The sequence below is a fragment of the Heloderma suspectum genome, chromosome Z (genome assembly GCF_057233095.1).
Source record: "Heloderma suspectum isolate Gila_16-S chromosome Z, 16-S_ref, whole genome shotgun sequence".
NCBI classification, from domain to species: Eukaryota; Metazoa; Chordata; class Lepidosauria; order Squamata; family Helodermatidae; genus Heloderma; species Heloderma suspectum.
Genome location: NC_139476.1, coordinates 10,438,620 through 10,452,887, shown reverse-complemented (window position 1 = coordinate 10,452,887; position 14,268 = coordinate 10,438,620). Strand labels below are relative to the sequence as shown.

Below are 14,268 nucleotides of genomic sequence, written 5' to 3'. Positions count from 1 at the left end.
AAGAATACTGGAGTGGGTTGCCATTTCCTTCTCCAGTGGACCACATTTTGTCAGAACTCTCTGCCATGACCTGTCCGTCTTGGGTGGCCCTGCACGGCATAGCTTATGGCTTCACTGAGTTACGCAAGCCCCTTCACCACAACAAGGCAGTGATCCATGAAGGGGGGTTCTATCCTTAACCACTCACAAACAACAAAATAAAGCAGGTTTGAGAAGAGTTATGTATATAAAATATGTAACAAATATATAACAAATTTTAATATAAAAACTAATATTTCATACAAAGTTTAAAACAATAAATTAGCAGTCCAACAGTTTAACATACATACATACATATTGCAATCCTGATTTCCAAAAAAGGCTATAGAAATATACAGTGCCTCTATCCCAAACTCATTTCGACCAAACTGATCCTTACCAGTGGGAAAAATATATAAACAATCATTACAGCCCTTGTTATGACAATCCTTTCATGATGTTTAGTTTTCTACATGGAACCTGTAAAACAAAATGCACAAATTTAGAGAGACCTGAGGAGTCAACAATTGGTTTATCTAGTGTGGTACTGGAGGGTGAACTGGACACACACACCGCCCCCTGAGCCAAACATCATAGAGGAGCTATCTCCGTCAAGGGACCTTGAGGCACATCAGGAGGATCCTGGACCCTCTGGGGAGATAGTCATCGACTCTTCCCCCGGAAATGTAGTTAGTCTCCTCTTAGATGCAGAGACAGATGCAGAGCAGCTGACTAGCCCCAGTGAGCGCAGTTGCCTGAAGCTTTGGGCTCGACCAGAAGCAGAAATGTTTGCCTGTGGAATAAGGACTTCTCAAAAGTAACGGTATACTTGCGAGCAAGTGTCTATTTGTGAGTAGACATCCCTCAGTTAGCACTCATGGGATGCAGCTGTGCTTTGGATGAGGATACTGAAGGCTCCAGCTTAAGAGCTTTGAGAGCTTCCAGACTCCTGCTTTGTCTTTTTCCTGATAGCCTTGCTCATCCCGGGACCTCCCTGTGTTTGGACTGCCTAACTGACTTTGCCTTGGTACTGATCCTGACCCATTCTGTGGAGCTCTGTGCTTCCACCACTGCAAGCATGACAGTGTTTCTCCAGGGCATCAGAAAGAGGCCTTTCCCAAGCCCTCCCTTTTGCTCATTTTTCTTTCCAAAAGCTCTTGGGAGCAAGGGGATGTGACACAATGTGTCACTCTGACGGGGGCTTCTGGGAAGCAAAAAAAGCCTTCAGCTGGGAGGAGCCCTTCTTGAGAATGGTGAATCCTTGCCTCCTGACATCTAGGTATTTGTAGACTTTGTTAATCTCTTATGCCTCTGCTTTGTGGAATGTCAGCCATCTTTTGTTCCATTTTCTGCTTGTTGATGGATTTTTTTTTTTACCAGAATCTTGTTCTACTTGTGCTAATGCGTGTTAGTGGAAGTGCATTAGCATTTGCTGCCTGAGGCAACTGCCTCACTTTCCCTAATAGCAGGACTGGGCTTGGCAATTGTATCTTGCCTGACCTGGAAATACACATAGCCGGGGTGGGCCAGGCAGAATCAGAAGGCTGCCTGGGATGCCCCGAGAGAACAATCCCCCTAGACATGGGGCTGAGTCAGTTAGTGGCATGGGCTGTAATCCTAAGCACGTTTACTAGAGAGAAAGCCCCATTGAGCACAGAAGGACAAGCTTCCAAGTGAGCATGCCTACAGCTGCATGGACAGTTACCTACACAACTGAGAATAACCATTTTTCAGTGCTGCTGTTCATTATTCACTTCATGCCTCCCTCACCTCCACCCCCAGCCCAATCAACCCAAACTTCATAGACCTCATGATCTCTTATCATCTTGCCCGACACTTCTTCTGCAAAGTGTACTGATTATCACGGCCAAGAACCTAAGAGATGGGAGATCTGAGAACAAGGACATCATGGGATGTGGTTTCCAACTGTCGGTTGCTGGTCTATAAAATATGGTGATGTATGGTAAGAACAAGAAGCCCAATCACCTTTCCTCAGCTTCAAAGACCCAATCCAGGGAGTAGAAATGCGGCAGAGATGGTTTTTCTACATCTTTGCCCTACTGGCTGTCCATTTGGTTTCTGGTGGTGAGTAGCTGGTTATGATCTGAAAATCCTTGCATCGATCATGCATTCTTCATACAACACATTGACTGGGTTCAGATGACATGACAACCCATCATGGGCAGCTAGTCACAATGGGCTGTCATTAGGGATGTCAGAGAATTCCGCCATGGATCTCGGTGAGGCCGAATGCCAGTGCATTCGGGGCCCCGAACTCCGTGGCGGAACGGCCAGCCCCCCTTGCCCCCCCCCCCGTGGATCCCCCCCGGGACGAGACTTACCTGGGGTGGATGTTCCGGTTGGCAGCGGCTCCGGCAGCAGCTGGTCTTCAGACCGGCTGCCACCACCGCCATTTGCAGTCTTGTTGAGGGGGGGGTTACAAGACAGGCTACGTAAAGATTTACGTAGTCTATCATAGGGATGGGGGAGAATTTCTCCCCGAAACTTCGGGGGGCCGAGTGCCAACGCATTCGGCCCCCCGAAATCGGCGGTGAAATTCTCCGCCACCCCCCCGGGATGGGACTTACCTTTCACGAATGTCCCTCCCGGCGGCGGTTCGTTGGGTCTTTGTCAGGGGCGGGGGCGGCAGCCGGTCTTTCGACCGGCTGCCACCACCGCCGCCATTACAAGGAAAGTTAAAAACAAAAACAAAACACCCCCGTGATAGGCTACGTAACGATTAACGTGGCCTATCACGGATAGATTTGCAAAGTCAGCTGTGATTGGCTATGTTAATCGTCATGTAGCCTATCATGGGTGACTTTGGAAAAAAAAAAGTGCGTATGCAAATGGCGGCCCCCATAGGGAGCCGCCATTTGCGTTCCTTATTTGGTCCCTGTAGTCTACGTAAAGATTTATGTAGACTACGGCAAAAATAAGGGCAACACTATTTTAGACTTTATTAGGGCAACGCTATTAGACTTTGCAAATCTAGCCGTGATAGGCTACGTTAATCGTTACGTAGCCTATCACGCGGGTGGTTTTTTGTTTTTTGTTTTTTCGCGGCCAGGTAGACGGGGCGCTTCTACCCGGCCTGACTTTCGCTGGCGAGGGATGGGGCGCCTCCCACCTGGCCTGAATTTCGGCCGGGCGAGGCGGGAAGACACCCCCGCCCTTGCATGAACTTCGGGGGGAGAAGCGAAGCGCCTCCCCCCCACCGCGAAAAAAGCTGCAGGCAAGGTAAGTCCCTTTCGTACATCCCTAGCCTATCATGGCTGGGTAAAAAAACCCAAAAAACTGCGTACGCAAATGGCGGCGGCTACAGCCGCCGCCATTTGCGTTCCTTATTTTTGGCCGTCTTAGTCTACGTAAATATTTTCGTAGACTATGACGGCGAAAAGAAAGGGGAACACAAATAGCAAATAGCGTAGTAAAAAAATATTTACATAGGCTAAAACGGTGAATCAAAAAGGGACACAAATAGCGCCCGCTACGCTATTTGCGTTCCCCTTTATTTTCGCCGTCATAGTCTACGTAAATATTTACGTAGACTAAGACAGCCAAAAATAAGGAACACAAATGGTGGTGGCTGTAGCCACCGCCATTTGCGTACACGGGTTTTCTTCTTTTTTTACCCAGAGCCCTCTGCGGCCAGAAATCCGGCTGCAGACAGCTCTGGCCTGGGCTTGGCCAGCTGCTCTGCAGAGCTGCCACGGAGCACAGCCGGCTGTGGAGGATTCTGGGGGGGAGGACCGGATCACCTCCCCCCCGTCGAGGATTCCGGGGGGAGGGACGGAACGCCTCCCCCACACCATCAACTTAATCCGTGGAAAGGTAAGTGACTTTCGTACATCCCTAGTTGTCATGTTGTCTGAACCTAGAGTGGTTTCTGCAGGGTGGCTTAATTTTCGGAGACCAGCCACCCTGACAACTCATCATGGCTTGTTCTAGGGTTTATCATACCCATGATGGGTGGTCATGTCATCCAAACTTGGTGGAGTAATTTTATCATGGGTTCCCAGCTCCAGCTAGAGAGCCGCTCAGCAAGAGTAGCAAAACCCCTACCACACTTCGCAATTTCACCCATCCCACCTCCAGCCTCCCTCACCAGTGATCACCCCTCCACCGATGCCCAGATGGTACTTTGGAGCGATCATCACTTGTTGGCCACCTTTTTTAAAAAAACTTTTTTTAAAAAAACATTTTCTCTCTCTGAGCTTGGCAGGTGTGCACAAATTTGCCTGTATGCAGTCTCATCTTCTCAATTTCCTTGTATGTTACCTACTTCACTTCACTCTGTTTGACAGCTGAAACATACAAGGACATTGACAAAACGGGAGTACGCATATTGGACAGGCGAATCTACACATTTGCGCACATGTGAAGGAATGGGGGAAGAAAATCATAATTAAAAATTACAAACAGACCTGCACAATTTTAAGGGACCAACCATCCCCCAACAAAACCCTGACTTCATCTGCGTACTCCCAAAGCACCAAAATAAAAAAAGGGGTGAATGAAAAGGGGTTGTGATTGGAGCAGGGAGGGTCCAGGATGAGGAGACACTGGGATATGTGCTGGAGGATTGAGGGGGAAGGAAGGGAGAACAAGCCATGGTGAGCCTGCTTGTCTGTCAGGTATACCATATTTGTTCTGTGAACAACTCACACTGCATAGCTTATTTGCAGGCTGGCTTACCATCACATCCAAACTCTCCCATTGTTTAATTTTCTAGGGAATTCTTTGACACCTTGGAAGCTCCAAAAGCTCAGGTGGTAAAAAAAACAATTAAAGAATGGGTTCTATCCAGACTTAGTCATACTTAGAGTAGACCCATTGAAATCACTGGAGCTTATGTTAGCAATGATGACTATCTTAAGTCCCATTGATTTCAATGGGTCTACTCTAAGGAAACTACCCAAACTCAGGAAGCTGCCAAACGGTTGGTGATTGGGGGAAACCGTAGCGGGTCAGATGGGGGCCCTTGAAAGGGCTGGATTTGACCCCCTGGCCTGAGGTTCCCCACCCCTGCCATATATAGAGCCTGATTCTTTTTCCTTCTGCCCTAGTACCGTGTACTCTGAGTATCAGCTGTTCTCCAGGGTCTCAGGTAGAGAGAGGTTTTTGCCCATCACCTGCTTGATGATCTTTTTAACTGGAGATACTGAGGAGTGAACTTGGGACCTTCTGTGTGCAAAGTGTCAGCTCTACCACTGAGCTACAGCCCTTCCCCCAAAGGAAACCCTACTCCAAAGGCTTCTACAAATGTGGGCTCCACGGCACCAGTCACCCTGTTGGCAGTAGCAGCTGCAACCGAGGATGTGAATTTGGAGAAGTCATCCCTGTTTGACAAGCAAGGAGGTGGCAGGACAATTGGGGGTGGGGGACATAACAACAGCCACCGAGGAAACAGATAGTGGTGAAGGGAGTCCATTCATACCTGAATTCAGAAGGACTTTGAGGGTGTTGTTTATTTGGTCAGTCGCTTCCGACTCTTCGTGACTGCATGGACCAGGCCACGGCAGAGCTTCCTGTTGGCCGTCGCCACCTCCAGCTCCCCCAAGGTCGAGTCCATCACCTCCAGAATATCATCTGTCCATCTTGCCCTTGGTTGGCCCCTCTTCCTTTTGCCTTCCACTTTCCCTAGCATCAGCGTCTTCTCCAGGGTATCCTGTCTTCTCATTATGTGGCCAAAGTACTTCAGTTTTGCCTTTAATGTCATTCCCTCAAGTGAGCAGTCTGGCTTTTATTTCCTGGAGTATGGACTGGTTTGATCTTCTTGCAGTCCAAGGCACCCTCAGAATTGTCCTCCAGCACCACAGTTCAAAAGCATCCATCTTCCTTCACTCAGCCTTCCTTATGGTCCAGCTCTCGCATCCATAGGTTACTACGGGGAATACCATTGCTTGAACTATGCGGACCTTTGTTGTCAGTGCGATGTCTCTGCTGTTACCTATTGATTTGTCATTGCTGTCTTCTCAAGAAGTAAACGTCTTCTGATTTCCTGGCTGCAGTCACTGTCTGCAGTAATCTTTGCGCCTAGAAAGACAAAGTCTGTCACTGCCTCCATGTTTTCTCCCTCTATTTGCCAGTTATCAATCGAGCCGGTTGCCATAATCTTGGTTTTTTTTAGGTTTAACTGCAACCCAGCTTTTGCACTTTCTTCTTTCACCTTCGTCATGAGGTTCCTCAGCCCCTCCTCGCTTTCAGCCATCAAAGTGGTATCATCGGCATATCTGACACTGTTAATGTTCCTTCCAGCAATTTTTACTCCAGCCTTGGATTCATCAAGCCCAGCACTGTCATAGAATCATAGAATAGAATCATAGAATAGTAGGGTTGGAAGGGGCCTACAAGGCCATCGAGTCCAACCCCCTGCTCAATGCAGGAATCCAAGTCAGAGCATCCCTGACAAATGGCTGTCCAGCCTCGTCTTGAAGGCCTCCAGTGTGGGAGAGCCCACCACCTCCCCAGGTAATTGGTTCCATTGCCGTATTGCTCTGACACTCAGGAAGTTTTTCCTGATGTTCAGTCGGAATCTGGCTTCCTGTAACTTGAGCCCATTATTCCATGTCCTGCACTCTGGGATGATCAAGAAGAGATCCTGGCCTTCTTCTCTGTGACAACCTTTCAAGTACTTGAAGAGCGCTATCATATCTCCCCTCAGTCTTCTCTTCTCAAGGCTAAACATGCCCAGTTCTTTCAGTCTCTCTTCATAGGGCTTTGTTTCCAGTCCCCTGATCATCTTTGTTGCCCTCCTTTGAACCCTCTCCAGCTTGTCTGCATCCTTCTTAAAGTGTGGTGCCCAGAACTGGACACAGTACTCCAGATGAGGCCTAACCAGTGCTGAGTAGAGGGGAACTAGTACTTCCCGGGATTTGGAAGCGATGCTTCTATGAATGCAGCCCAAAATAGCATTTGCCTTTTTTGCAGCCACATCACATTGTTGGCTCATATTCAGCTTGTGATCGACGACAATTCCAAGATCCTTCTCGCTCGTAGTGTGGTTGAGCCACGTATCCCCCATCTTGTAACTGTGCATTTGGTTTCTTTTTCCTAGGTGCAGAACTTGGCATTTGTCCCTATTAAATGCCATTCTGTTGTTTTCTGCCCAGCACTCCAGTCTATCCAGATCACTTTGAATTTTGTTTCTGTCTTCCAAAGTATTAGCTATCCCTCCCAATTTTGTGTCATCTGCAAATTTGATCAGCATTCCCTGCACCTCCTCCTCCAAGTCATTAATAAAAATATTGAAGAGCACTGGGCCCAGGACTGAGCCCTGCGGTACCCCACTCGTTACCTCTCCCCAGCTTGAGGATATTGGCTTTGGCAATTTGGTCTCTAGTTCCTCTGCCTTTTCTAAACCCAGCTTGTATATCTGGCAATTCTCTTTCCATGAATTGCTGGAGTCTACCTTGCAAGATCTTGAGCATTACCTTACTGGCATGTGAAATAAGCGCCACTGTTCGATAGTTTGAACATTCTTTAGTGTTTCCCTTTTTTGGTATGGGGATATAAGTTGATTTTTTCCAATCTGGTGGCCATTCTTGTGTTTTCCAAATTTGCTGGCATATGGCATACATCATCTTGCAAGATTTTAAAAAGCTGGGATACTGTCGTCTCCTGCTGCCTTGTTATTAGCAATGCTTCTTAAGGCCCATTCAACCTCACTCTTCAGGATGTCTGGCTCTAGCTTACTAACCACACCATCAAATCTATCCCCGATATTATTATCCTTCCTATACAGACCTTCCATATATTCTTGCCATCTTTTCTTGATCTCTTCTGCTTCTGTTAGGTCCTTGCCATCTTTGTTTTTGATCATACCCATTTTTGCCTGGAATTTACCTCCGATGTTTCTAATTTTCTGGAAGAGGTCTCTTGTCCTTCCTGTTCTATTATTTGCTTCTGCGCATTGCTTGTTTAAAAATAATTCCTTATCTCTTCTGGCTAGCCTCTGGAATTTTGCATTTAATTGGGCATATCTGCCCCTATCACTGTTGCCTTTTGCTTTCCTTCTTTCTTGGGCTGCTTCCAGTGTCTCAGCAGACAGCCATCTTGCCCTCTTGGTTTTCTTTTTCTTTGGGATGTTTTTTGTTGCCGCCTCCTGAACAATGTTGCGAACTTCTGTCCATAGTTCTTCCAGGACCCTGTCTACTAAATCTAGTCCCTGAAATCTATTCTTCACCTCCACTGCATATTCATAAGGAATATTAGTGAGCTCATATCTAACTGATCTGTGGGTCTTCCCTATTCTCTTTAGTCTGATTCTAAATTGTGCAATAAGAAGTTTGTGATCTGAACTACAATCAGCTCCAGGTCTTGTTTTTACCAACTGCATAGATGTCCGACACCTTTGGATACAAAGGATGTAGTCAATCTGATTTCGGTATCGACCATCTGGTGAAGTCCATGCATAAAGTGGGCTCTTAGGTTGTTGGAAGAGAGTGTTTGTTATGCACAGTGAGTTGTCTTGGCAAAATTCTATCAGCCTATGCCCTGCTTCATTTTGTTCTCCCAGACCATGCTTGCCTGTAATTCCAGGTGTCGTTTGACTACCCACCTTAGCATTCCAGTCTCCTGTAGTGAAAATAACATCTTTTTTTGGCGTACTATGCAGTAGGTGCTGTAGATCCTCATAGAACTGATCTACTTCTGCTTCTTCAGCATCTGTGGTTGGAGCGTATATTTGGATCACTGTGACGTTAAATGGTTTACCCTGAATTCGAATTGAGATCATTCTGTCATTTTTTGGATTGTATCCAAGCACTGCTTTAACCACTTTATTATTAATTATGAAGGCTACTCCATTTCCTCTGTGGTCCTCTTGTCCACAGTAGTAGATCTGGTGGTCATCTGATGTGAAGTGGCCCATTCCAGTCCATTTCAGTTCACTGACACCCAGAATGTCTATATTTAATCTTGACATCTCCCCAATAACCACATCCAATTTGCCCTGGCTCATAGATCTTACATTCCAGGTTCCTATGGTGTGTTGATCTTTAGAACATCGGATTCGTCGTTCACCACCAGCACCATCGGCTGCTAGCCATCCTTTCGGCTTTGAGCTAGCTGCATCATCACATCTGGGGCTAGTTGAACTTATCCTCTGTTCCTCCCCAGTAGCATTTTGACCATCTTCCGACCTGGGAGTCCCATTTTCCGGTGGTATACCGACATATCTCTGGTTGTACTGATCCATTTAGTTTTCATGGCAAGAATACTGGGGTGGGTTTCCGTTTCCTTCCCCAGGGATCGTATTTAGTCTGACCTCTCTGCCATGACCTTCCTGTCTTGGGTGTCCCTTCACGGTTTAGCTCATGACGTCACTGAGGTGCTCAAGCTCCAGCACCACGACAAGGTGACTTTGAGGTAGGGGAGGACAAATCTGTCAATGTTGGTTTGCTTCAGTTTCTCATTTTGCCAGTCTTCATTTGGGTTCTGCCCAAAATGCGGTTGGGGAGGTGACATCCGCATGAGTATTCCTACACATATTTGCACACATTTCTCCTAATACATGCATTTTTATATGCAATTTTGCTTCATAGACTCTTTTTTTTTTTTGCAAATATTCCTAACAATGCATTTTTGGAATGTTATTTATTTATATGATTTATTATGTATTTTATTTATTTACAATATATGTATACTGCTCCACATCCAAAGACCTCAGAGTGGTGAACAGCAAACAAGACAAAGAGTAAAAACACCATGTTAATTTTTTTATTTTTAAAGAAAGCAACAGAGTTCTGATAAAACCAAGTTTGATAAACCATGTCCGGTCACTCGATGAAGGCTTCCTGAAATAGCAATATTTTCAGGAGGAGCTGAAAGAAACACAATGTTGACACATGCCTGACCTCCAGAGGCAGGGAGTTCCACAGGAAGGGGGCCACCACACTGTAGGCTCTTTTCCTAGGGGACTGCAGCCGGGGCAAGGGTCCATGTAGAACCACCAGGAACAAGCCCTCTGATGGCCTCAGTGGCCAGGCAGGTTGGTAAAGGAGAAGGTGTTCCCTCAGGGATCCTGGTCCCAAGTTGTTTAGAGCTTTGTATGCTAGTACAAAAACCTTAAACTTGGCCCGGTAGCAAATGTTATTTTCAATAACGTATTTTTGTGTGCACTTCCCCAAATACATACACATTTTTGTATGCATTTTTTTTTTATTGGAGAATTGCATTGCAAAATTTGGAGAAGCGCCAGTTTTGAAGGATAACCAAGATTTGATTTGTGTCTTAGTTCAAAGTTGTGAAATTAGGCGACTTTGCAGTCAAAATGAGAACTCAATACATTTCTCCCTAGTTTAAGCATCTGTGAGCTGGTACCAGGCTGGGTCTTTGCCCCAGACTCCAAGATACAAGTTGACAAACTAGATTCAGGAAACCAAACAAAATCTTCATGTCCAGGAACAGTCTCCATCTGAATACCGGGTGTGAGTCCGGTATTCCCAGTTTAGGGCTTCTCTGTGGCCATCTGGCTAGCCACTGTTGGGAGTCAGCTCCATCACACCAACTCTTGACCGAAGATGCCTCTCTTAGTGTACAGAAAAGGCCTGTTGTTTTGCAGTGGGAAGAGGGAGGGAGCCCACGGCTCACTTTGGTCTGTCTTGCAGGCCCTCTTCACAGCCAGATCGTCGGAGGGCATGAAGCCAGACCACACTCGCGACCTTATGCAGCAGCTCTGAAAAAAGACGAAGTTTTTGGATGTGGGGGGTTCCTTGTGGCTCCCCGGTGGGTGATGACTGCAGCCCACTGCAATGGGTGAGTAGTTAGAGCAGGCCGAAAGCAAGGCCAGCATCAAGAGTAGGCATGGCTAGGCACCTGCTGGGGGCCCACTGACAAAAGCAGCCTGGACATGCTCTTTCTTTTCAACATGGCAACCTGTTTGTTCTCTTGCATCTTGCTCTGGCCCAGTGAACGGAGATGGTGAGGAGGACGAGCAGGAGATGCCGCAGCCTCCTTTCTCCCTGGCTCTCCACCTGCCAAGCAAGCCAGCGGAAGCCATGATGAGGAGAAGGCACAATTGCAGCTGGTGGCAATGGCAATGGCAATGAGAAGGGAGACTTACTGAGGGAGGGGGCCCATGGAGGGGGTCTTGCCCAAAGGCCCTCACAAACCTAGAGCCAGCACTGAAAAGCTCTGTCAGGAGGGAGCTGATGTCTGTAATAAGGAGTGGAGGTGGTGTCCATGGTGAATGGGAAACTGGAGATCTGAGCTCTAGAATATTGCAAGCATGCAACAGAAATCTGGCTCACACCATTGCTTCTGCAGAGAACAATAGGGATGGGTGAACTCACCCCCGTCCATGCACCACATCACTTGCTGGACCCTGCCAACTGCTTGCCCTTGCTTGCCCGGCCCAGTGCACGGCTTCCCACTTCTCTGCCAAGCTGCCATTCTCGGCCTTTTCTAAATAAATCATTTACACCTGTAATGTTGCATAAATAGGCCTGTTTACAGTCACTGTTTACATACAATCGATGATAATCTGCTAAGCTCTAGCCCCCAATGAGCCTCTGCTGCCTTCCCTAATACACCATGACCTCTGCATATGTTTTGAGCTGGTGAGTTTGACCCCAAATCAGCTGTGAATTTCTGTCAATTCTATTATCATTCAAAGACACATCACTGTCATTCTGGAAGCTCATGATCTACATGCCGTCGAGGACACCCAGCAAGTGCTTGGGGTCAAAAGCTACCACCAGCATCCAGGGTACACAGTGATTGGAGATACACCATACAATGACATCCTTCTGTTAAAGGTAAGTGAAAAGATCACCAACTGGTGCTTTCCCCACCCTCCCAGTACACCCCACAGTACATGATTTATATCCTCTGGGCCTGGTCACCGAACATTTTAACTGCCAAGCAACACCAATTTATTCCCTAGCAAATCCTCTTGTTTTAATTCAGCTACATAGCCTGTGACTCCCATAACTCCCAATCAGCCACTGGCCATGCTTGCCAGGAATTATGGGACTTGCAGCCAAACACATCTGGAGGTTGTGGAAGGCAGAGCTTGAAGTACTCCATACTGGGACATTCCCTTCCACTTTTCTTTCTTTCCAAAAGCTCGACCGTGAAGCCAAGCTGATTTAAATTGATTTCAAGCTGAAGCCAATTCCTTTACCGAAGAATGAGAATGACCTCCCAAAGAACATGCCATGCTTTGTGGCCGGATGAGGCCAGATTGATTCTAGGTATGAAACCTCTGGAAAGTTATTCGAGACCAACGTCACCATCCCCGGGCGCAGGAAGTGCCTCCAGTTTTTGCCAGAACTTACGGATTCGATGGTGTGTGCCGGCAGCCGCTCCAAACTCTGTGACATCAGCAACGTGAGTGCCACCATCTTTGTTTCTTTTCCCAGTGAAGGGACTAACAGCCCTCTGGCATCTCTTGGCTTGTTTCAAGAGAGAGCTTTTCTTTTCTTTTTGTAATCCTCTCTTTGGCTCATCTTCAGTACTTGGACATCATTATATATTTGTGCACATGGAGAAGTACATAAAGGCAATGGAGTAGAATTGCCTGCATCCATTTATGACAGCCTTATCCAACCCAGTGCCCCCCAGATGTTTTGGACCACAATTCCCAGAATTCCCGATCATTAATGATCCTGCCTGGTGCTAATGGGAATGGGAGTCCAAACAATCTGGAGAGGACCAGGATGGGGAAGGCTGGCCTATACCATGGAACTAATTTTATTTGTTTTGTTCATTCATTTGTTGTTATTTTATTTTGTTTATTTTGTTTAGTATTAAAATATATAGTTGCTCCACAGCACTAGTTGTTTGGTTGGCTCTCTGCTCAAACACAATACAAATGATTGTGTTGTATCCAATGTTAGTCCATCTTAAGTCACTTTTATTTCAGTGGATCTACTTTAGGTAGGGCTAATATTGGATACAACCCATTATAACTGAAACACAATTTAAACTTAGATTTTAAGCAAGGAGGACCAGACTTTGGGTGCTTCCAGATGGAGGGTTCCCAGCATTATCAGTTAAAAGACATTATATATGATTTATTTAAAGTATTTAGGTAGCACCCTTCATCAACAAATCACAGGGAGGTATACAAAATTCATCAAGGGTTCAGTCCTATGTGGATGTTCATGTCAGGAAATGCATCTTCCTTCCCCTTCACAGTTAACACTACAAAGAGACAAAGCTCCAGACTAATACAACTTTATTTTGCTAGATACTACCCTTTCTACGGAGCCGCAGTGGCTTAGTGATTAAGAAGCTGAACTGCAGACCGGAAGGTCGGCAGGTCAGCAGTTCGAGACCCGAGTGCTGCGTGACGGAGTGAGCTCCCGTCTTCAATCCCAGCTTATGCCAACCTAGCAGTTCGAAAGCAAGAAATTGCAAGTAGATAAATAGGTACCGCCTCAGCGGGAAAGGTAACCGCGTTCCGTGCACCTTGGTGTTCAGTCATGCCGGCCACATGGCCACAGAAGCGTCTTCGGACAGCGCTGGCTCTTCGGCTTAGAAACGGGGATGCGCGCCGCACCCTAGAGTCGGACACGACTGGTTGGGGACACCTTTACCTTTTTATCCTTTCTACAAATGCAGATTCAAGGAAGCTCTCAGACAGCCCCAGGCCATAAACCACTAATCTGCGGTCTCTAATTAGGGAAGATGGAACCAGAGGGTAGTGAAATTGCTGAGAATTTGCCCGTGAACCTCATGGCCAAACCTGCTTCACAGTGATGCCCCTCCCTTAGGGTGGCTCCCTCCTAGTTGGCTTCCACGAGTGGCTATCCTGGTGAAGCATCTTAAGCCCTGTCCCTAACTTTTCCCACTTTGCTTTGTGACACGCCCTAGCATCTCTCAAGTCACGCCCTCTTCCTCCTCCTCCTCAGAAATTTGAGTTCTTATGGTGGAGGGAGGAGCAGTGGCTCAGCCTGAGCCATCTGTTTGTCAAGGCCTTTGGTGGAATCTCTCCCAGTCTCTTGGGGCTCTAGGGAAGATCCTTCCCCAGGGCTCTGATCTAGCTGTTCCAACTCTGATTCAGAATCAGAGCTGTCAGACATCTCAAGGGGTTTGGACTCATCCCTGACAGTCCATCAGCCTCCAAGCTTGGAGGCTGATGGCCATCCTTTGCAGAGCAGGAGGAGCATGGAGGCAGTCTTTGCCTCTGCATTTCCCCCGCTCTGCATTTTTGCTAGATAGACCGTTTCTCCCATCTAGCTAGAGCTCGGGGGGCGGGGGGAGGAAAGGCAACTGGGGACAGCTCATTTCTCTGCTTCC

At 47.0% G+C, this 14,268-nt stretch overlaps 1 protein-coding gene across 1 annotated transcript; it reads left to right on the top strand.

Annotated features, from left to right (window-relative positions):
• The first annotated feature begins 1,924 nt into the window (after positions 1-1,924).
• On the top strand, positions 1,925-12,366 carry LOC146333658 (mast cell protease 2-like). The gene is made up of 5 exons (XM_084826195.1): positions 1,925-2,103; positions 3,658-3,852; positions 10,632-10,779; positions 11,639-11,780; positions 12,091-12,366. Exons 1-5 carry the CDS (start codon positions 2,043-2,045, stop codon positions 12,115-12,117), a joined length of 573 nt encoding a protein of 190 aa, XP_084682321.1. The 5' UTR covers positions 1,925-2,042; the 3' UTR covers positions 12,118-12,366.
• Positions 12,367-14,268: the final 1,902 nt, after the last annotated feature.

Bases quoted from the DNA above. Each gene is read 5' to 3' on its own strand.
- LOC146333658 (XM_084826195.1), top strand. From the start codon at position 2,043: ATGCGGCAGAGATGGTTTTTCTACATCTTTGCCCTACTGGCTGTCCAT. The intron at 3,853-10,631 runs GTAAGTGACTTT...TCTGTCTTGCAG, and splicing joins TCAACTTAATCCGTGGAAAG to GCCCTCTTCACAGCCAGATC. The intron at 10,780-11,638 runs GTGAGTAGTTAG...TATCATTCAAAG, and splicing joins ACTGCAGCCCACTGCAATGG to ACACATCACTGTCATTCTGG.